The 21,730-nt window shown below is 34.8% G+C and overlaps 1 protein-coding gene and 1 non-coding gene across 8 annotated transcripts in view; one reads left to right on the top strand and one right to left on the bottom strand.

Annotated features, from left to right (window-relative positions):
- The window catches only part of LOC106830534 (argonaute RISC catalytic component 3), a 104,956-nt gene that overhangs the window by 50,374 nt on the left and 32,852 nt on the right, over positions 1 to 21,730 (top strand). For 5 of the 7 annotated variants that reach the window (XM_070510334.1, XM_070510336.1, XM_070510333.1 and 2 more), the window contains 4 exons: positions 16,375 to 16,509; positions 20,752 to 20,839; positions 20,967 to 21,114; positions 21,536 to 21,655. In XM_070510334.1, coding sequence (XP_070366435.1) covers positions 16,375 to 16,509; positions 20,752 to 20,839; positions 20,967 to 21,114; positions 21,536 to 21,655 — 491 coding nt within the window. Of the gene's footprint in view, positions 1 to 867; positions 948 to 7,198; positions 7,248 to 16,374; positions 16,510 to 20,751; positions 20,840 to 20,966; positions 21,115 to 21,535; positions 21,656 to 21,730 lie in introns of those variants that run through there. The other 2 variants (XM_070510338.1, XM_070510339.1) reach the window with 2 other exon arrangements.
- LOC123286205 (U2 spliceosomal RNA) lies at positions 9,217 to 9,401 on the bottom strand. The gene has a single exon (XR_006528474.1). It is a non-coding gene; the product is annotated as a U2 spliceosomal RNA (small nuclear RNA).

Here is a 21,730-nt window from a genome sequence, read left to right as displayed (position 1 = left end):
ACTCAGATTATCCAGGATAATCTCCTTTACTTAAAGTCAATTGATTATAGTCTTTAATTATATCTATAAAATACCTTCACAGCAACACCCAGATTAGTGTTTGATTGAATAACTGGGAACTAGTGCCTACCCAAGTTGACACATTCGAAACAAAAACAAAACCCCATACCTGTCCTACAAAATGTTGTGATTATTCAGTCTTTGAAACAACCTTCAGGTTAATTGACTGTGCTGTATAATAAACTAACTTCCAACAAGGGTGCACTCGCCAGTATACATTCAGAGTAGTTACTCACTCATACCAGGTGTGAAGGGTAATGTTGTCAACTGAATATGGGAAGTCGATCTACTGTTGCTGGTTAGTTGGCAGTATGTACCGTGTATAAGTAGATAAATGCTAATGTGTCTAAAGCTTGGGGATTCTATGGAACATCTGGATAGAGAGATCTAGTATGTAGTTGGAAATGCCGATATGAAAGTCTGTAGTGGTGGGAGCTAAAAGTAAAAGTTTTGGGACTCCTCAGTATATAAATCCATATTTGAAACTGTAGAAATGGAAAAACTTCTTTAGGAATAGTATTTTGATTGAAAACAGGGATAAGAAGGATAAAGCCATAGGGAATACTAGCATTTAAGGAAGCATACTAACATTAAGGAAGAGCCAGTGAGCAATTAATGATTATCGTACAGGTAGCGTGAGCCAAAAAACGTTGTCAAGGAAACCAAGAGAGGAAACATATTCAAAGAGTAGATGACTTCACAGTTAAACAGTGGGAGCTTTTCCAGTAGAATCAAGAGTAAGACAAGGATGTCAGTACTATGATATTTAGTCACTATTGTGTTTGCTAACTTCTGTTCTTCTTACAGGTTTCAGTCTACATGTTACTTCCTTGAGAAGCAGTATTTGACACCTTACTCCCCCCCATCCAGCCATTCCCCAAGTCTGAGTTAGGTATTTCTCTTATGTATTGCCATAGCACAGTATACTTCCCCTATAATAGCATGTGTCACCTGAATTATGTTTATTGTTCTGTGTCTCCTATTAGAATGAAAGCTCTATGGACCTAAGGACTGTCCATCTTATTCACTAGTATACATATGTTCCATGCCTAGCACAACTCTTGGTCATATAAACAATTAATAAATTATTAGAATTAATAAATAAAGAATAAATAAAAACAAGAGCATAGGGGGCCAGCCCCGTGGCGGAGTTCGCGTGCTCTGCTTCAGCGGCCCATGGTTTCACCAGTTCGGATCCTGCGTGCAGGCATGGCACCGCCCGTCAGGCCACGTTGAGGCAGCATCCCACATGCCACAACTAGAAGGACCCACAACTAAAATATACAGCTATGTACTGGGGAAATTTGGGTTGAAAAGGAGGTACACAAGGAATAAAAGATTTCTGAGAGGTCTCTAAAATATAAAACTTTATTGAAAACGGTAAGAGAAAATCTAAAGGAATGAAATATATTAGGCTCATTGAGAAGGCTCAATTTGATAAGATGTTGGTTCTTCCAAAATTAATCTATAAATGCAATTTTAAGTAAAATCCCAATAGGATATATCATGGAACTTGATAAGTCACTATTAAGATTTATATGTAAAAATAATTGACCAAGAAAAACCAATATAATTTTAGAGAAGAATAAAGAGGGAGGAATTGCCCTCCTTATTTTAAAGCTATAACAATTATACCACACTGCTTTAAGTGCAGCGCAAGACAGGTTAATGAAGCAAAATCCAGAGCCTAGAAATAAGCTGTGTATGTGTATATAGAAACTTTGTAAATGTTAAGGTAGCATTTCAAATAACCAAGGAAGGAGTAGAATATTTAATAAATGGTGTTTATCCAGATAACTATATGAAAAAAATTAGACCCATCTTACAATCATACCCAAAATTTATTTCTAGGTGGATTATAGTCCTAAATTTAAAAAGCAGAATTTTGAAATTCTTTTAGGAAAAAAATGAGAATATCTCTAATGTTGAACAAAATATAAAATGTGTAAATCATCAAAGAAAATACTGATAAACTTGGCTACATCAAACTTTAAAACTTATAAAAGACACCATAAGCAAAGGTAAAATGCTAGGATTTCTGCAGCACATATAACCAAGAACTTGACAAAATATAAAGGCAGATTAAGACACACACCTCACAAAAGAAGCAACCCAAATGGCCAATAAACACATGAAAATCCCAATCTCAAATTCGTTAGCAGTCAAGAAAATGCAAGTGAAATCAGTAAGATACCATTTAACACCTGTCAGATTTGTAAAAATTAAAAAGTCATATCAAATGTTGGTAAGAATACAGTAAAAGGAACGCTTACACAATGTTGGTAGATGTATGATTTGCTGCAACTACTTTGGAGAGCAGTTTTCAATATCTAGAAAAGATGAAGTAAAGATGAAATTGCACGTCTTAAAACCCGTAGAATACCATAGGGATAACTTGCATATGTGCCTGAGGCATTATTTGTAATAGCAGAAATCGGAAGCAGCCTAATTCCTGTCAATAGCGGAATAAATAAAATTCTGAATGAGTATAGAAATTGTTATATAGTATTGTGCTGTACTTTGTAACAGTCACATGGATGAACCAGATCTGTGTGTATCAACGTGGATTATTGAAAGAAGTGTTGGGGAGGGGAGAATCAAATAGCAAAAGGATATATTATTATTTATGTAAATTTAAAACAGAATAAGAGTATATACTAGATACCTACAAACGCAGTAAAATGATCAAAACATGGGACAAATACACACCAACTTCAGGATAGTGGTTCCCTTTAGGAAGAAGGAAGAGGAATGGAATAGGTTGGTTGGGGTAGGGAGAAGAGATAGACCTAAAAGGCTGCATGTTTCAAGAAAAATGTGAGAGTATATTTGTGTGAACAAACTGTATAGATAACTTATGCCATTGTGAAGCAAAGAAATCAGAAGATTAGTAGTGTTTTTTTTTTTTAAGGCCTATGGTATCTTAATGAAATGAAAATAAAGCCTGAAAATTTTTACAGGTTTATTTATTTATTTTTTGTGTGTGAGGAAGATTGGCGCTGAGCTAACATCTGTTGCCAGGTTCCCTCTTTTTGCTTGAGGAAGATTGTCACTGAGCTAATATATGTAGCAATCTTCCTCCATTTTGTATGTGGGATGCTGTCACAGCATGGCTTGATGAGCAGTGCTAGGTCCCAGCCCAGGATCCGAACCCATGAAGCCCAGGCCTCTGAAGCAAAGTGTGTGAACTTAACCACTGCTCCACTGGGCCAGTCCTGATGGGTTTATTTTTTAATTGTTAATAATATGTAATGCTGCCGTGAAAAATAATGAATGAAAATATTGCACTGACCATCTTACTTGCTTATATTTCCTTTTTTGTTTCTGAGTGATTTTGATTTTGCAATTCTTGGACTTGGTGTATTGCACTGAACCAAACAGCCCTTACTGAACTTGAAATCCACTGGAGAAGACTAGTAATGAGCAATATAATGAGTACTATAAAGTACTGAGTGCAGTCGGGGCATACAATAGAGGGATCCATTGTAGTCTCAGTGTTTGAGGAACATTTCTTTGAGGATGTAACAGATGGGAGCTCGGTGAAATTGGTGGTGGAGATAAACATGGAAGAGTAAGAAAGCACAATTTATGGGGCCAGCCCAGTGGCACAGTGGTTAAGGGCGCACATTCCGCTTCAATCCCAGGTGAGGACATGGCACCACTTGGCAAGCCATGCTGTGGTAGGCGTCCCACATATAAAGTGGAGGAAGATGGGCACAGATGTTAGCTCAGGGCTAATCTTCCTCAAAAAAAAAAAAAAGCGCAGTTTAATTCTAATTGTACTTAATCTTGTCTTCAAAATCATTGTTTTCATGGCATTTAATATCCTAACTTTCAACTAAGTAATTAAACTTACTGAATTTTACTAAGACTCAAAAAAATCCTTTTCACATTTCATCATCTCTGAAATTGGGAGATGTCTTAGAGGTGGTGTGGTGGTTTGTCATAGTTTAATTGGCAAGTTTCTTTTTTAGCATACATAAAATGTTGATACACCTTATCATCATTAGCATCTTAGATTCAATGAAATGTGGAATATTTTTTTTTTAAGATTTTATTTTTTTTCCTTTTTCTCCCCAAAGCCCCCCAGTATATAGTTGTGTATTCTAGTTGTGGGTCCTTCTAGTTGTGGCAAGTGGGACAGCGCCTCAGCATGGCTCAGTGAGCGGTGCCATGTCTGCGCCCAGGATCCGAACCGACGAAACACTGGGCCGCCTACAGCGGAGCGCACGAACTTAACCACTTGGCCACGGGGCCAGCCCCGAAATGTGGAATGTTTTTTTAATAAAGCCTTCTTTAGGCTTAACTCACTTGCACCTTACATTTTATTATTGTAATTCCTGTGTTTTAAGAGCATCACAGTGAATCTAGTGTTTATTAGTTATTAGTTAGTTATTAGTTGTATCTCCCTTAAGATGTTTTTATTTACCACTTATTATGTACCAAATAGAATGCTAAGTGTTTTACATTATCTCATATAAACTCCACCACAGTTCTATGAGTTAGGTGTTACCCCCAAGTGAAGTTTAGAGAGGGAAATCTCTTTAAAGTGACTTTCTCTCTGTAAAGGTCACATAGTTTATATTTAAGGCTCAGGGTCACATAGTTTATATTCAAATGTTAGAGGTCAACTGTTCTGACTCCAAAGCTTACGCCCTTAATATTCATAGCTGTATACTGCATCCCTTAAGAAACAAGATTCCTGGCAGAAAAAATCTCAGACCCAGGACGTCTGAGTTGAGAAATGTTATTTTATTTTTACTTCCTTGTGCTTTTCTGTAAAAAGCAAAGTAAAAAGTAGTTTAAAAAGAGTACAAAAGTAGCTTTCTGTAAAACACTCAGTATCTATTTTTGTTCCTAGAAGAAAGTAGTCAGAGTATATAAATGGTCGTAGAATTTAGTAATTGTAATTTATTCTGCTTTAGAGTCAAAAGTTCACACTGAATGTGCTTCCTTTGCAAGGAAAACAGATTTCTAGTAAGTAACTTATTAATCACAATATTAGTGATATTAGTGTTGCTTGCTGCATATGTTTGTCTTGAGTTCAAGTATAGATCTCTAGGATTAAGAAATAATTTGATTTTTATAATGTTTAAATTAGTCCTCTCAGAAGTAGATCAAAGCAGAACATTTCTTTAGGGTGAAATGAGAGTCTGCTTTTAGGCAGTAGGGCAGGAACTTTATCAACCCGTGATCAAGCCAGGGCAAGTAAAGATTTCTGTGATAGGCTTACAGTCTATTCTCACATTAGAAAAACAGTATAACAGCAGGAGGAATCTCAATGATAGTCTCCATCAAATCTGCTTCTTCATTTACACTGTTTGTGCCCTTCATATGTGGTGCGCAGCTGTCCTCTTGGGATCACACTTCACTACCTCCCTGGGGAATTTTGTCTTTCTCCTATATTGATTTCCTGTTTCTTTACCCCCTCCCCCCCCCTTTTTTTTTTAATATTCAGAAGTTTCATGAGAAAAGGGTACTACAAGAGGCAAAATTTTTTGACACCTTACACATTAGAAAATGTATCGGGAAACCTAAATGATAGTTTAGCTGGGTTCCTATGTTGGAAATAATTTTTCTTCATAAATTTGAAAGCAGTACTCCATTTTTTAAAGAGCCCTAGTGAGGTTTAGTCTACATACCATAAAATTCACCCTTTTTAGGAGCTGGCCTCATGCCCAAGTGGTTGAGTTCGTGTTCTCCACGTCAGCAGCCCAGGGTTCATGGGTTTGTATCCTGGGCGCAGACCTAGCGTGGCTCATGAAGCCATGCTGAGGCAGTGTCCCACATGGAGGAACTAGAAGAACCTACAACTAGCATATACAACTAAGTACTGGGGGGTTTTGGGGGAGAAAAAAAAAAAAGATTGGCAAACCAAGTTAGCTCTGGGCCAATCTCCCTAAAAGAAAAAAAGAATAAGACCTTGTTTCTGAAAAAAAAAAAAATCACCTATTTTAAGTGAATATCCTTTGTCTTTTTGTTTCCCTTGCTTTGCTTTACTTTCTGGAAAACTTCCTTAACTTCATCTTTCAACCCTCTAGTCACTTTTCATTTCTACCATTACGTTTTTAATTTCTAATAGTTCGTTTTTATTTCCTGAATGTTATTTTATTATAGCATACTATTCCTGTGTCACAGATGCAGTATCCTCTCTTACTTCACTGAGAATAATTTATTTTGGAGTTTTCTTTTTCCTGCACATGCTCATGCTTCTTCCGATTTCCTTTTTGTTTGTTTTGATCTGTCTTCCATTTTGGAGGCTTTGCTCAAATGTATATTTTCTTTGATTATTTGCTTGTAGTTCAGAGGGAGTCTAAAACACTGACTAAAAGCTTTGAATGCATTAGTGGGGCCTGTTGACTTTGAGCTTCATCACACAGTGATTTCAGTGGGCTGATGTTGGGGAACCTACAGTGTTAATATCCTTAGGCCTCTCCTCTTGGCTAGTCAAGTTACCCAAAGATGAGTCTTCCAAATTCCTGCTGGAAGGGTAACAGTCTGGTTGCTTACATTCTGGAAGCCAAGTTGGGGATTCTGGCTTGGGAAATGTCTGCATTCAGTTTTAATATTTGTAGTCATTTAACCCTTGTTTTTGGTACAGCCCTGTGCCCTCAATTGTGCATGACTTCTTCCCTCCAAAGAGCCTTTTACTTTTTATAAACAATGAACCTCCAGATTTATGCAGGGGTGCAGAAGGGGCAGTTGTTCAGCGATGTGGAGTTAGACAAGGGATCTAGGACTTTACCTGCTTCTCAAACAGCTTTCCTCTTTTTCTGCACCATGCCTATCCTTCTATCACCAGTTTCAGAGGTACCTAATACTACTACTTGTCGTGCCTTTTGAGAATTCTACAATGTAAATGCAGTTGATTCGTATCTTTCCCAACATAGCTGGCTTGAGATTTCATTTTGCTGAATCTGCTATGTCAGTTACCACTTGTCCAGTTACTTTCCATCTTCTAAAATGTTGATGCATTTCCTGTTTTTTGTTCTCCTCTCTTTCTAGGTTTATGTCTTTTTTTATTTTATTTTAATTCCTTACCATAGTTTTAGTGGAGTTAGGGATGGAATATGAAATAAACTGCTTGTGGTTAATCTGCCATCTTACCCCAGAATCTTTTTCTTAAAAGGTAGAGGCTTTGTCTGATTCATCTCTAAATTCTGACCCATAAAGGAGTCCCTGATATAGTAAGTACTTAGTAAATGTTTAAATGGATGATTAAGTCTTGTTTTACATCTGTAAAACTCAGTTGGTAACAAGTTTATGCTGGAGGCCTAGTTTCTTTTTTTTTTTTTAAAGATTTTGTTTTTTTCCTTATTCCCCCGAAAGCCCCCCAGTAGATTGTTGTATATTTTTAGTTGTGGGTCCTTCTAGTTGTGGCATGTGGGATGCTGCCTCAGCATGGCCTGATGAGCGGTGCCATGTCCGCGCCCAGGATCCGAACCAGCAAAACCCTGGGCCGCTGAAGCGCTGAAGCGGAGTGCTCGAACTTAACCACTCAGCCATGGGGCCGGCCCCAAGGAGGCCTAGTATTTTGTCTCATGGACCTCTCAATAGGGCTGGTTAAGTATCCTCACAATATTGTGGCTGGCTTCCCCTGAAGCAGGTAATCCATGACAGAGCCAGGCAAAAGCTGTAAAGACGTTAAGGCCTAGCATTGAAAGTTACATTGTGCTGTTTCCATAATATCCTATTACTTGCACAGATCAGATATATTCAGTGTAGGTCAGACTTACGCAAAGGTGTGAATCCCAGGAGGCAAGACCATTAGGGACTGTCTTGGAGGCTGACTACCACACAAAGTTTCTGTCTTAAACTGGAAAAAGAACAAATTAAACACAAAGTAAGTAGAAGGGAAGAAATAAAGATCACAGCAAAAATTAATTAAATAGAAAACAGTACAGAAAATGAAGCCAAAAGTTGATTCTTTTTATAAAATTAATAAATTGTTAGCAAGACTAATCAAGAGAAATAGAAAAAGCAGATTACTAGCATCAGGAATGAAAGGGGTATCACTAGACCCTTCAGCATTGAGAGGTTAATAAGGGAATGTTATGAAAACTTTGTATCGGTTAATTTGATAACTTGAAACACAACGTTACAAAAATTGACTCAGAGAAATCTGAATAACCTTTGTATCTGTTAAAGAAATTGAATTCGTAATCCTTTCTCGCAAAAATAACTCCAGTCTGAAATGATTTCACTGGTGAATTTTATCGAACACTTAAGGAAAAAATAATACCAATCTTTCACAAATTCAGAAAACAGAAGAGGAGGAAAGGCTTTTCAACTCAGTTTCATTAGGCTAGTCTGTCTGTGTTACTGACACCTGACACAAACAATATAATCCTCTCAACAGACAGAAGAATCATTTAACACATTTTAACATTCTCATGATTAAGAATTACAACAAACTAGCAGTAAAAGGAAACTTCTTTGGCCTGATGAAAGCATCTAGAAGAATATACAGGCATCATCATACTAAACGGTAAAAAGAGTGAACACTTTTGCCCTGAGATCAAGAACAAGGCAAGGTTACTTGCTCTCACTACTTCTGTTCAACATTGTGCTAGAGGTCCAAGCCAGTGCAGTGAGGCAAGAAAAATAAAGGCATAATATTGTAAAGGAAGAAATAGAACTATCTTTGTTTGCAGAAGACACAATTGTCTACATAAAAAAATCCTAAGGAATCTACCCAGAAAACCCTACCAGAATCAGTAGATAAATTTAGTAAAGTCCCAAGAGACTAGTTGCTTATACAAAAATCAGCACTAGCAATATAACAGGAAATAATACCAGCATTCTACAATTGGAAAAAATAGTGTGTGCTATTTATTATAATATCATCAAAAATGTAATATTTAGGAATAGACTTAGAGATGTGCAAGGCCCTATGCTGAAAGCTACAAAGCATTCCTGAGAAAGATAAGAAAGATAGAAATAAGCAGAGAGCAATATACCATGATCATGGACCAGAAGACTCAAGTTGTTAAGATGTCCGTTCTCCCCAAATTGATCTATAGACTCAACAAAATCCCAAAATCTCATTAGGCTTTTTAAAAAATGTGTCCTGACAATTTATTCTAAATATGATTTATTTGTTTATTAAATTTATTCTAATATGATTCTGAGTATATGAGAATGGAAAGAATCTAGAATAGCCAAGACCATTTTGACAAAGAACAGAGTTAGAGGATTTATACTACCTGAGTTCAAGATTTGCTATATAAAGCCACAGTAATCATAATGGTATGATATTGGGGTAAAATGGACATATCAATCAGGTTATAGACTAGCTACAGATACTACACTTGATCTTAGCCAAAAGGCTGAGACGCTTTTAGAATAACTACAGAAGTAGACCCACTCATGTGGTTGGTTGATATTTGACAAACGGGCCAACATAATTCGATGGGGAAAGGATAGTCTTCTCAATAAATGATACTAGAGCAAGTGGATATTTGTATGAAAAAAATAAGCATTAGCCCCTATTTCATACCATATTCAAAAATTAATTCAAAGTGTACCACAGGCCAAAACATAAAAGCCAAAACTGGAAAATGTCTAAGAAAACGGGAAAAATATTCACATCCTTGGACTAGGCAAAAATTTCTTAAAATATTGGAAACCTCATCTAAGTACAAAGCCTCTCTTAAGAACACTATTAAGAAAATGAAAAGGCAAGCTACTGCTGGGAGAAAACATTTGCAAAACATGTATGTGAACAAATGACTTGTGTCCAGAATGTATGAGAAACTTGGACAACTCAGTAAGACAATTTTAAAAAGTGGTCAAAAGCAGATAATTAACAAAAGAAGATATGTGAATGGCCAATAAGTTAAACATCATTGGTCATTCAGGAAATGCAAATGAGAGTCACAATGAGATAGCACTTCACACCCACAAGATTGGCTAAATTAAAAAGGCTGGCAAGGGGCCATCCTGGTGGCATAGTGGTTAAGTTTGCAGGCTTTACTTTGGCAGCCTGGAATTCGTGGGTTCAGATGCCAGGCGTGGGCCTACACACTGCTCATCAAGCCATGCTGTGGCGGGATCCCACATACAAAATAGGGGAAGATTGGCACAAATGTTAGCTCAGAGACAATCTTCCTCAATCAAAAAGAGGAAGATTGGCAACAGATGTTAGTGCGGGGCCAATCTTTCTCACCAAATAAAAAAAAGACTGGCAATAGCAAGTGTTGATAAGGATGTGGAGCAAGTCGAAATGGTAGAAGTATAAAATTTTACAACCATTTTGAAAATATTTCGGCAGATTCTTTTAAGCATTCTCTTGGCCATATAACCCACCAATTCTATTCCTAGGTATTTCCCCAAGAGAAATTAAAAAATAGGTCCATACAAAGATTTGTGTATGTTTTCATGTTCATAATAACTAGAAACAACCCAAATTTCCAACAACAGCTAAATGAAGAAACAAATTGTGATCTAATCATAGAATGAAATACTACTCAGCAACTAAAAACAACTAACTACTAATTTATACAGTGGTATGGGTGAATCTCAACTAGGATGTGCAAAAGAAGCCAGACACAAAATGGTATATACAGTATAATTCCATTTATATAAAATTCTGGAACCAGTTAATCTATTATGAAAGGAGTCAAATAAGTAGTTGCCTGGGGCAGATGCGGGAGAAGCTGATTACATAGAGGCAGGGAGGTTCTTTCTAGCGTGATGGAAATATTCTGTCTTAATTGAGGGTAGTAGTAGAGTAGATGTATACATTTATCAAAATCATTGAACTTTTACATTTAAAATGTGTTTTATTATATGTAAGTTATACCTCAAAATTATTTTTTAAAAATGAGATACCACTACACACCAGAAACGCTAAAATTCAAGTCTGACAAAAGTTGGTGAGAATTTGGCACAACAGTGACTCTTAGACACTGCTTGTAAGAGGGTCAGTAGTTAAACCACTTTGGAAGAGTTTGGCACTATCTAGGAGAATTAAAGATACACATCCTTCATGACTCAGCAATTCTGCTCCTAGATATATAGCCTTTTTTACTAGAGAAATTTGTATTTGTGTGTGCATCAGAAAAACCATAAGAATGTTCATGACGTTATTCAAGTAACCAAAGGAAAGTATCATCACAAATGTCCACCAACATTAGAGTGGATAAATTGTATATTTCTTCAACAGAGTGTTAGGCAGAGCGATAAAAATGAAGATACTAGTTACATTTAATATAGGTGAGTTAGAAACAATCTTTAGCAAAAGTGTCAAAAGTATTACATACTTTATGTTTCTGGTGACATAGAGTTTACGAATTAGGAAAACTAAACTGTAGTACTCAGGGATCTGTACTTAAATGTTGTAAATCTATAAAGGAAAGGAAGTGATTATCATAAAATCCAGAATTTTGCTTACCTTGAGAGAGGAGGTTTGGATTGGGAAGGGGCTAGGGAAAAAGTTTCTAGGATACTGGCAATATTTAGCTCTTGATTTGAATGCTGGTTACATGGATATTCACTTTATAACAATTTGATAAGTTCACTTTAAGATAATTTGCTAAGTGGCACATTTGTGTTTTATACACTTTAGTAATATGTGATATTTTACATTAAAAATAGAAAAAATACAGATCTTCATGAAGCATTCTCCCATACAACCTCTTCAAGGAGTTAGTTTATATCGACAAAACAATTTTGCCTAGAATTAAGACTTTGGTAGATCAGTGAACAGAGGACATGAATAGACACTTCTTCGAAAATGAAGAGTTCTGTTGAGCTCCTATCATGTTCCAGGCACAAGTAGGTGCCTTGCATTGGCTCTCCACCCTAATGCTACGAGTAGTAGATATTTTTCTGATTTTATAGATGAACAAATAGAAATTCAGAGAAATCGTAGTTAGTAAGTGCTGGACCTAGGATTAAAATCTAAGTCTTTTATTTCCAAACGTGTCCTTTTTTCATTATTCTATCACTGCTACCTATGAAAAGAAAAAATAAACCTAGTGAAAAAAATAAACATGCAGCAAACAGTTAATGTGACAAAAAATGAAAGCATACATTTCTAACGGCAACAAAAATTTTTATCAGTTTATTGATAAATCTATTAAAAGATGCATGAGAGTTATAGAATGTATTACAAAATCTTAATGAAATTTAAATGATCTTAATAAATTCAGAGATTTACTATGTTCATGAATTGAAAGACTATCCCACTGATATTCTACACATCTAGACTTTTGATAAATTTTTTTTCCTTAGTTGTATTATATGTATCTAAATACTGGCATTCTAAGTAGTTGATAATATCTCATTTTTCACCAAACTCTTCTCAGGTAATATCTGTACTTTGTTTCTTAATTTTAATTATCTGAATTCTAGTACCTGCCCTTTAATTTTAACTGTATGAATATGCTATGAATTTATCCATTTGATTGATGGATATTTAGGTTGTTTCCATTCATTTTACTATTAAAAATAATACTACAGTAAGCATTCTTGTTTGTGTTTCCTTCTGCAGATATGCAATTTCTCTGTAGTATGTATTCCAATATAGTGGAATTGCTGGGTTGAAAATTATGCCCATCTTCAAATTTACTATATATTGCCATTTGCTCTCCTGATTGTATCAGTTTATATTCCTACAATCTGTATAAGAGCTTTCATTCTTCCATTGGCTTGTTGTCAGTTTTTGTTACCCATCTTGAAATTTGTGCCCATCTTGATTAGTGTAAAATGATAGCTTCATATTGTTTTTATATATATTTCCTTAATTACAAATAAGATTATTAGTGAAAATTTATGTTTCTGGACATTTAGATTTTTCTCTTCCATGAATGCCTGCTCATATCTTTTGCCACTTTTATTGTCTTATCTTGATTTGTAGGAACTCATTACATATTCTAGATCCTAATCATTTGTTATATGTATTACGCATATCCTCTACCAATTTGTAGCCTGTTTTTTGTTTTGCTTTGAGCTTTGTTTGTGGTATGTTTTTTCTCATAGTTTTCATCATTTGTAGTTTTGTATCTTGTTTAAGAAATTCTTCCTTACCTCCAAGATCATAAGGATATTCTATATTTTCCTCTAAATGTTCATTTTTCTTTTCATATTTAGTTCTCTAAGTAGGAATTTGTATTTAGCCTGAGGTAGGCTTTCAAGTCTGTTCTGCTGGTTTATGTGTCTATCCCCACAGTCTTTTGACAAATCTTGATGAATGTTAGGTCAGACCTTATTCTTAAAAATTATTGCTCTTTCATGTTAATTTCAGTATCAACTTCTTAAGTTCCAGAGGTCGAGGGGGCCTGTTGGTATTTTGATTGAAGTTGCTTTGCGTTTGAAGATTAATTTGAGGATAATTTACATGAATAGGGTATATTGCTCCATTTATTTAGATATTCTGTAATATCATTCAATAGTAAAGATGCTTGTTGTTTCTGTAGGTCTTATCTTTTGGATTTCATCCCAAGTGCCTTATGTTTTTTGTTGTGATTTTAAGTGGTATGTTTTTTAAATTAGATTTTAAGTTGGTTGCTAATGTATAAGAATGTAACCTATTTTTATATTTTTTATCTTAAATCTAGCAACCTTACTGAACTCTCATTAATTTTATAATTTATAGATTATTGGGTTTTCTAGTAGATAGTCTTATTGTGAAGAATAATAATTTTATTTCTCCCTTTCCAATCTTTTTACCTTTTATTTCTCTTAACTTGCATTACTCAGCTAGCTAGGACTTCCTATTAAATGAAGTTGAATTTACCATAGATTTTTGGTAGATACCTTTATCAAATTAGGGAAGTTCCCTTCTAGTCCTGGTACAGTGAGAGTTTTAGCTGTGGTGCTGAATTTTATCCAGTGCTTTTTTGGGGCCATCATCTAGGGAAATGATTTTATGCTTATTTCCTTTAATGTTAATGTGGTGTATTTCATCAATAGATTTTTAAAATCTTAAAAGTAAGTATTACTTTTGCTGTAAATTAGCTGATTCCTGAAAGGAGAAGGAGGAATAAAATGCATATGTATAGATTTATAAATATTAAGAATTCAGCCAAGGGGTGGAGAAGCAAATCTTTGCTCATTCAAATTCAAGCCTAATTCAGCTGTAATCATTTATTTCAACCCATGTTTTGTAAGAACTTTTTTCACTTCAGGTGCGCCTTTCCTGTGGAGAAGATGGTAAACAGTAAAATGATTAGAAGCATAGTGAGATAAACAGGGAAAAATAACAGAAGAATGTTGCACAGTTTGTTTAGTAGTTTCAACTCAGTGATATAAAACTCAGTAGTAGTATAGTAATCCAGTGAAGAAATTTTACCTGTAGGATTAAAGGAAAGGCAAAATAAGCATGTTACTTGTCATATATTTATTTTCCTTTATCTCTTTACTTTTTAAAAATTAACCCAGAAGCAGTGTGTGTTTATTTGGTATGTATCCTGCCAGTCTTTTTTTAATGCACAATATTCTCACATTTTTTAATAGAAGAATGTAATGTATACATTGTTTAAACTACTATGGATTTGAATAAGGTATCCAGAATGCTAATACAGTCTTATCAATCTCTTTTTTTAATTAGTTAGAAATTGTAGAGGTGTTTCTAAAGTTTATTTGGATGGAAGTTTAGCAGTGAGTTATTGACTCCTCTTAAATCTTTCCTATAGACGTACTGATGGATGTGTGTGCATGCACACACACATACGTGTATATATATATAAGGACATTCACTGGAATAGTAAAAAAACAAAACCAGCCTAACTATCCATCATTAGGGACGTGAAGTACATCCATGCAATGAGATATCCTATAGCTATGAAAAAGAGTGATTCAGTTCCGTATTCGTACATATAGATTTATCTCTAAGATATATAATGAGAAAAAGAAAGTCAAAGTACAGAATAGTGTTTCTAATGTTTTACTACTTGTGTTCTGTTTTGTTAAGAGGGGAAAAGAGTATATATTCACTTAATTATCATGCACCCATACTGTGGAATAGTATGAAGCTGTTAAAAAGAATGTACTGACCTGGAAAGGTCTCTGAGACATATTGTTAAGTTTAAAAATAATGAAACAATTCATAGAACATTTATTATCTCATGCAAAAAAAATGTATGTACATTTTTGTCTCTAAGTACGTTTTAAAAGAACAGGATATATACATATTTAACTACTAACAATGGTTACTTCTTAAAGATACTTGGAGACTGGAGGAAGTCTTTACTCTCTATATCTATATTGATGAGACTTCATTCATATATTATTTCTATAATAAAAGAAAAGGTAATATATGTTCATTATTTTAAAAAAGATTCAAAGATAAAATTAAAAAGAGGAAAATAAAAAATATACACAGTAGCCTAGTAGCCTTACCACCCACGCATGTCCTGAGATAACTGCTGTTAAAGGCTTGATAAATATCCTTCCAGAGGTAAGGGACATTTGTGAAGGGAGGGAGATAAAGAGCACCACATAAAAAGTTTACACTTAGCTCAGCAGACAGTGGGCATGTTATTTTGTGTTTGTTTTTCTTGTGTGAGGAAGATTCGCCCTGAGCTAACATCTGTGCCAAGCTTCCTCACTGGGCTTGTTTTTTAAGCAGAAAAATAACGTGATAGCATGTAGCTTATTGTCTGCTTTGGTTTTACTTTTCATTTGTTATCCCCAGTGCCTTTATAGGACGTCATAGTAGTCAGTAAGGATGTGTTTAAGAAATGAGTGATGGTAATCTACTAACCATTGGTGAAGCTCTTCTGGTTCCAAAACCCAAAATTAAGAAATCATGCTGGTTGACTTTTAGAAAACTGTCAACTTTAACTGGATAACATTGGGCAAATATGCCCTGCTGTTACTAGCTGTAGCTTGGATTAACACTAAAAACATTTAATACCACTGTCTTTTCAAATCTGCAAGATAGGGAGAGCTCTCGCTAGAATAGATAAGCAGTCTGGGGTGGCATAGAAAGCTTTGTTTAAGAAACAGTAATTAACCTTTTCATCTGCTAAGGGACTCTGGCCTTCTTTGCCCCTTCACAGGCCTTGTCTCATACCCAGAACACTTCTCTGTACATGTAGTAGAGAATGGAATGATTCACATACCCGTGATGAAAGAGATAGATTGTAGAAGCTATAGTATTTGGCTTTTCTGTTCTTGTGCTTGTCTTCCAATCAAACAGGTCAAATTGAAACTGCTTAATTTTGGAAAGATTTTTATATGTATGTAAGTATACATAAAGGATGATTTTACTCTGTAATTAGATAATTATCATGGAGCCTGAGATCAAGCTTCTGAATTTTTTTTTAGGGAAACATTAATTAGTACTATTTGTCTTTTTCTTCTTAGTTTCTGCCACTGCCTTCTACAAAGCACAACCTGTAATTCAGTTCATGTGTGAAGTTCTTGACATTCATAATATTGATGAGCAACCAAGACCTCTGACTGATTCTCATCGGGTAAAGTTCACCAAAGAGATAAAAGGTGAATTAAATCTATTCATGTAACATCACCAGTAAAAAAATACAGAGCAATTATAAAATGTTACATTAAATTCATTATCATAACATCTTAGGTAATGTTTCAGTGGAAGAAATGCCAAGTAATGGAATTAATATTGATACCTGCTAATTTTTTGTTGATACTTTGTCTTACTCGCTGAAGATGTAAGAGTATCCCATGGAAAAATGCTTCTATAATATTGTTAAAAAGAGAAAGCTTATTCAAAAAAATATTGTTATTTCAGAACTGGAGTCATTCTTTGAACATTTTCTAATATAATGACTTCCTTATTTTTCTGAAATGATAGCAGAATATTTATTTCTTTGAAAATTTATGGATAGGGAGCTAGCCTGTTTCATGTGTTGTTTTAGAGTTGGAAGTCAGTTATTTCATGTACATTATGCTGACCATTGGTGTTGCCTATTTTAGTAGCTAAAAATTGTACAATGGTGTTGCATCATATGCTTATTTTACTAATATAAATTCATCTCTACATAGTCTTCCAAAGAGAAAAAGAAAAAAGTAATTTTAATAGTGTCCTGAAATTTAGATTTTGTATATATTTATTCTTTATATGTGTACATTTCTATCTACATTTAAATATACATAGACAGTTTTATATGGGAACCCATATACACTGTACTTTATCACAATTTAAGGAATATTTCAAGATTAATTTTGATTGTGTAAAATTCTTGTCTTGTTCATGACTTTAGAACCTAATCCTCATGTAAGATGTGACTCCACTGTATTTAGTCTTTGTTATTTAGACATGAAGAGAATTTAGAAATTCTCTAATTAGAATAAGTAGTATGAGTTCTCTGTATATTAAGGGTTAGATCTTAAATAGTCGAAAATAATTATTCTATTTTAAGGTTTTACCTCTGTGTTGTAGATAATTTTCAGCCTGTAGTTTGAATGAAGCATTGAAGTTTGTTCACTGAACATCTTTCAGCTCCCCAAATCAGTTCGAGTAGCTGAATACGTCCTGCTTGCTCCAGTAATTATTCTTTGCCTTTTAGTAACCAGGAGAGAGTCATTGTAATAAAACATTAAAAGGAAAATCTTTCCTGCTTTGAAAATAAGCACCCATTTATCTCAAGTTATTTAAGTGCCAAAATAATAAAGTGTTATGTATTACTGTATTGCAACCATACCATTGTCCTTTCATAATCAGTATTAATTGCACAGTTAACTTTGTTGGAAGGTAGTGCATTAGCCACCATTAATATGTGACCATCTAAATGCCATGATTTCCAGTGGAGTTGCTGCTTAGTTACCACCTCTGATATCATGAAGTCACTTACATTATTTTGCGGTAACTATGCAATCAACTCATATCACCACTCTATCACAGAAAATACAAGATGTACAGAACAAGGATTCAACTGCTGCCCGGAGAGCATGGACTCGATCTTAACTTCAACTGCTCAGGGGCCCAAAGAAATGACTGAAAAAAATGACTAGAAATCATTATAAAGTTGATGTTATAGTGAAGGTAAAGCCAAGTTTATAGGTTAAATATTTGATTTATTAAAGCCAAAAATTTGTTTTGGTTGGATGGAGGGTTTGGGGAGGGACCTGGGCAGAGAATTATCTAGTCCATTTTTTAAAATTTCAACTTTTTGCTAATCCCTGGATTTGGGTCTAATCCTCAGGCACCTATGACCCTAGATTTGGGGTAGAAAATCTGAGTTGGATCTAATTGACAAACTGATGATTATTTCCTCCATTCAAAGTCAAGAAATCTTGCTTTTTTTTTTTTTTTTTTAAAGAGGCCTCTTTAAAGTACATCATGTATTCCTACCATAGTAACTCCAGAGAATCAAAGCTGTGTGTTCTGTGCTTTATATTTGGGTTTCATTTTTCGCTGGCATGAGGAAGTTGGTGATAACTGTTAAATAGCGATATAAAGTGTGCTATAATGAATAGATTTTCTTAGTATATTCATTTGGTTCCAGTTGAAGTTTTTCCTAAATGTTTAATATTAACTTTAGGATGGTTTCTTTGTGTAATAATTCCTCATAGTTCAAGAGCAGAAATACTGAGGGAAATTTATGGTAAAAGTATCCTATGTATATAAGAGTACCAATTTATTTTTGGTAAAAACTTATTTAGTAAGCTTATAGAACCTTACTAATAATTTTTTTAATTCAAAGGGAAGACTCAAAAACAAATTGCTAAGTGGTGTAAATAACAGAAATTTGTTTTAAATTTTTCTGTTGTGTTTTTCCCCTAAATATAAATATTTTTATATCTTGCTTACTTCATATTGTTGGTATTTCCTTCTTTTAGGAACTTCCCTTGGGAGTATTTTATTTTCTAGTCTCCTTTATAATATAGAAGCATAGTAAATTCTCTAATTGATCTTTAGTTTTATAAAGGTAGTTACTAATAAAAACTACTTCTACTGATTCAATTAGGAGTACTTCTCAAGAAAAACTCATACCAATCTGGTTCAGTGACACTGTGTCCATTTAACATCTTGATTTGTGCTGATTATAGCAGAAGAAAATATTACTATGAGTGAACTTTGTGTTTGGTACTACAGTTAATAATTAGATAGGAAAATAGGACTTCTTTCCCTTAGCACTATTGATATTTTGGGCTGAATAATTCTTGTGGTCGGGGGTGGGAGGTTGTGCATTGTAGGATGTTTAGCAGCATCCCTAAATCTAACATCCACTCGATGCCAATAGTACCCCCCAGTTGTGACAATCAGAAATGTCTCCAGACATTACCAAATGTTCCCTGCAGGACGGAATCACCTCTGATTGAGAACCACCGCACTCTAGGAATCACAGATATAAAAGGGAAATAACAGAAAAATAATAACCACAAATACTATCAGGGAACTAAAAGTTGTCCTCTATCTACCTTTTTTTAGATTTTCCTCCTTTGGAATGTAGGCCATAGAAATAGAGTTAAGCTTATCTGTGACCAGTAGCCACTATATCTGTTTGTTAACTCTTCTCTAGAGAGTTCCAGGACTGCACTAGCCAATACAGTAGCCACTAGCCACATGTAGCTATTTAAATTTAAATTAATATTTCAGTTTCTCAGGCACACTAGCCACATTTCATATGCTCAGTAACACATATTGTTAATAATTTTAGCACAAATGTGAAGCATTTCATCATCTCAGAAAATTCTGTGGATAACACTGCTTAGAAAATTCATCCCAAAGAATTCCCAGCCAGTGGTTTGAAAGCCCATTGCTTTATATTCTAAAGCAGGCCTGTGATCCTCAAACTCCCAGGGTCGGGTCTGCAGATAGACTGCAAGGATCCAGGAACATCTAAAATCATATGCTAAATTATGTGTATGTGCATTTTTCTAGGAGTTTATTGCTTTCATCAGATTCACAAAGGGGTCAGTGATTTCATAAGAAAGTAGGGATCACCCGCTCTAGTAATTATTTGTTTGCATTTGATTTCTAATATTTAATAGTAAAAGAGCTGTGTTACTATATTACACTTCTACTAAATTGTCTCTCCACTTCTGTTAAAAGGGCCTTGGATTGTTTTTTCCTGGTTTAAAAATTTTTGAAGGACTTCCTTCTTGAGCTTTATGAAATTCTGATCTTCAGTCAGTATGCAGTGACTGGGCTATTCAAATAACGCATATTTTGAAAGTTATAGAATGTCTTGACAATTATTACAACTCCTTTCATTACTCTTTTCCTCTCCCAGCATAAATACCTGAATTTATTATAAACAAGGTTTTTTATTAATGGAGAACTTTATCCCTTGGTCTATAGGCTTTGCAAATTTTATGATATATATATATTTTTTGGTGATGAAGATTGTCCCTGAGCTAACGTCTGTGCCAGTCTTCCTCTATTTTGTATGTGGGACGCTGCCACAGTGTGGCTTGATGAGCGATGTGTAGGTCCACGCCTGAGATCCAGACACACGAACCCCAGGCCACTGAAGCTGAGTGCATGAACTTAACCACTAAGCCACCAGGCTGGCCCCTTGTGATACTGTTTTATAATGTGTAGAGCTTGATGGGATAGGGAAAAGATTTGGAGTTAGGTCTATCATAATTGTAACCATTATTATCAATGTTATGTATAAAAGCCTTTGTTAATATCACATTGACTGTATCACAGATTTTCTGTCTGTTTAGAATTGGAGTTTTTATAGTAGTGGACGGGCTTTGTAGCTATAAATATTTTACATGTGACAGTTCTATAACCTCAGTTTTTCTTGTTGGGAACAGGTCTGAAGGTTGAAGTGACTCATTGTGGAACAATGAGACGGAAATACCGTGTTTGTAATGTAACAAGAAGGCCTGCCAGTCATCAAACGTAAGAAAAGCTGGTGTTTATCAGAGCAGAGATGATTGAGGCAGCTTGCTGTAGTTAGTGAATTGGGAGTTTTGCCAGCTCATAATGAGATAAGAGTTGTTAATGTGTACTTTTTTTTTTTTTCCAGCTTTCCTTTACAGTTAGAAAATGGCCAAACTGTGGAGAGAACAGTAGCACAGTATTTCAGAGAAAAATATACTCTTCAGCTGAAGTACCCGCACCTTCCCTGTCTGCAAGTGGGACAGGAACAGAAACATACCTATCTGCCACTAGAAGTAATGTGTTTAGGCTGCTTATTACTATACTCTTATTCATCATTCTGTTGGGGTCTTTTATGGCCTATAACTTACTTCATACTCTCACATTTATTTTGGAGATTGACCTGTTTTTAAATTTTATTTTATTCTAAATTTTGGTAATGAAATAATACGAAAAAAATTCATCCACAGTCCTACCACTCTGAATGTAACCACTGTTAGCATTTTGGTACACTTTTCAGCCTTTTTATCCAGTGTATATTTTAGCTAATAATAATCATTCTGTAAAATAGTACTTTTTACTACTTTTTTACTTAACATGATAGAAAAAGAAGCAGTTTAATGAAGTAGATTTTAAAATTTGATTTGACATGTAATTGGCACTGAGAATTTTAAAAAGGATATATACATCTAGTATAAAACTTTTTTCCATCTGTAGGTCTGTAATATTGTGGCAGGGCAACGATGTATCAAGAAGCTAACGGACAATCAGACTTCTACTATGATCAAAGCAACAGCAAGATCTGCGCCAGATAGACAGGAGGAAATTAGCAGACTGGTTAGTACTTAACCCTAGAAATGGGACTTAAAAGCATATTAGGGTGAGCTCCTAAAGAACTATGTCCTTATCAGC

The sequence above is a fragment of the Equus asinus genome, chromosome 5 (genome assembly GCF_041296235.1).
Source record: "Equus asinus isolate D_3611 breed Donkey chromosome 5, EquAss-T2T_v2, whole genome shotgun sequence".
In the NCBI taxonomy this organism is placed as follows: domain Eukaryota; kingdom Metazoa; phylum Chordata; class Mammalia; order Perissodactyla; family Equidae; genus Equus; species Equus asinus.
Note: the sequence above shows the minus strand (reverse complement) of the source record. Positions and strands in the feature narration are given on the sequence as shown.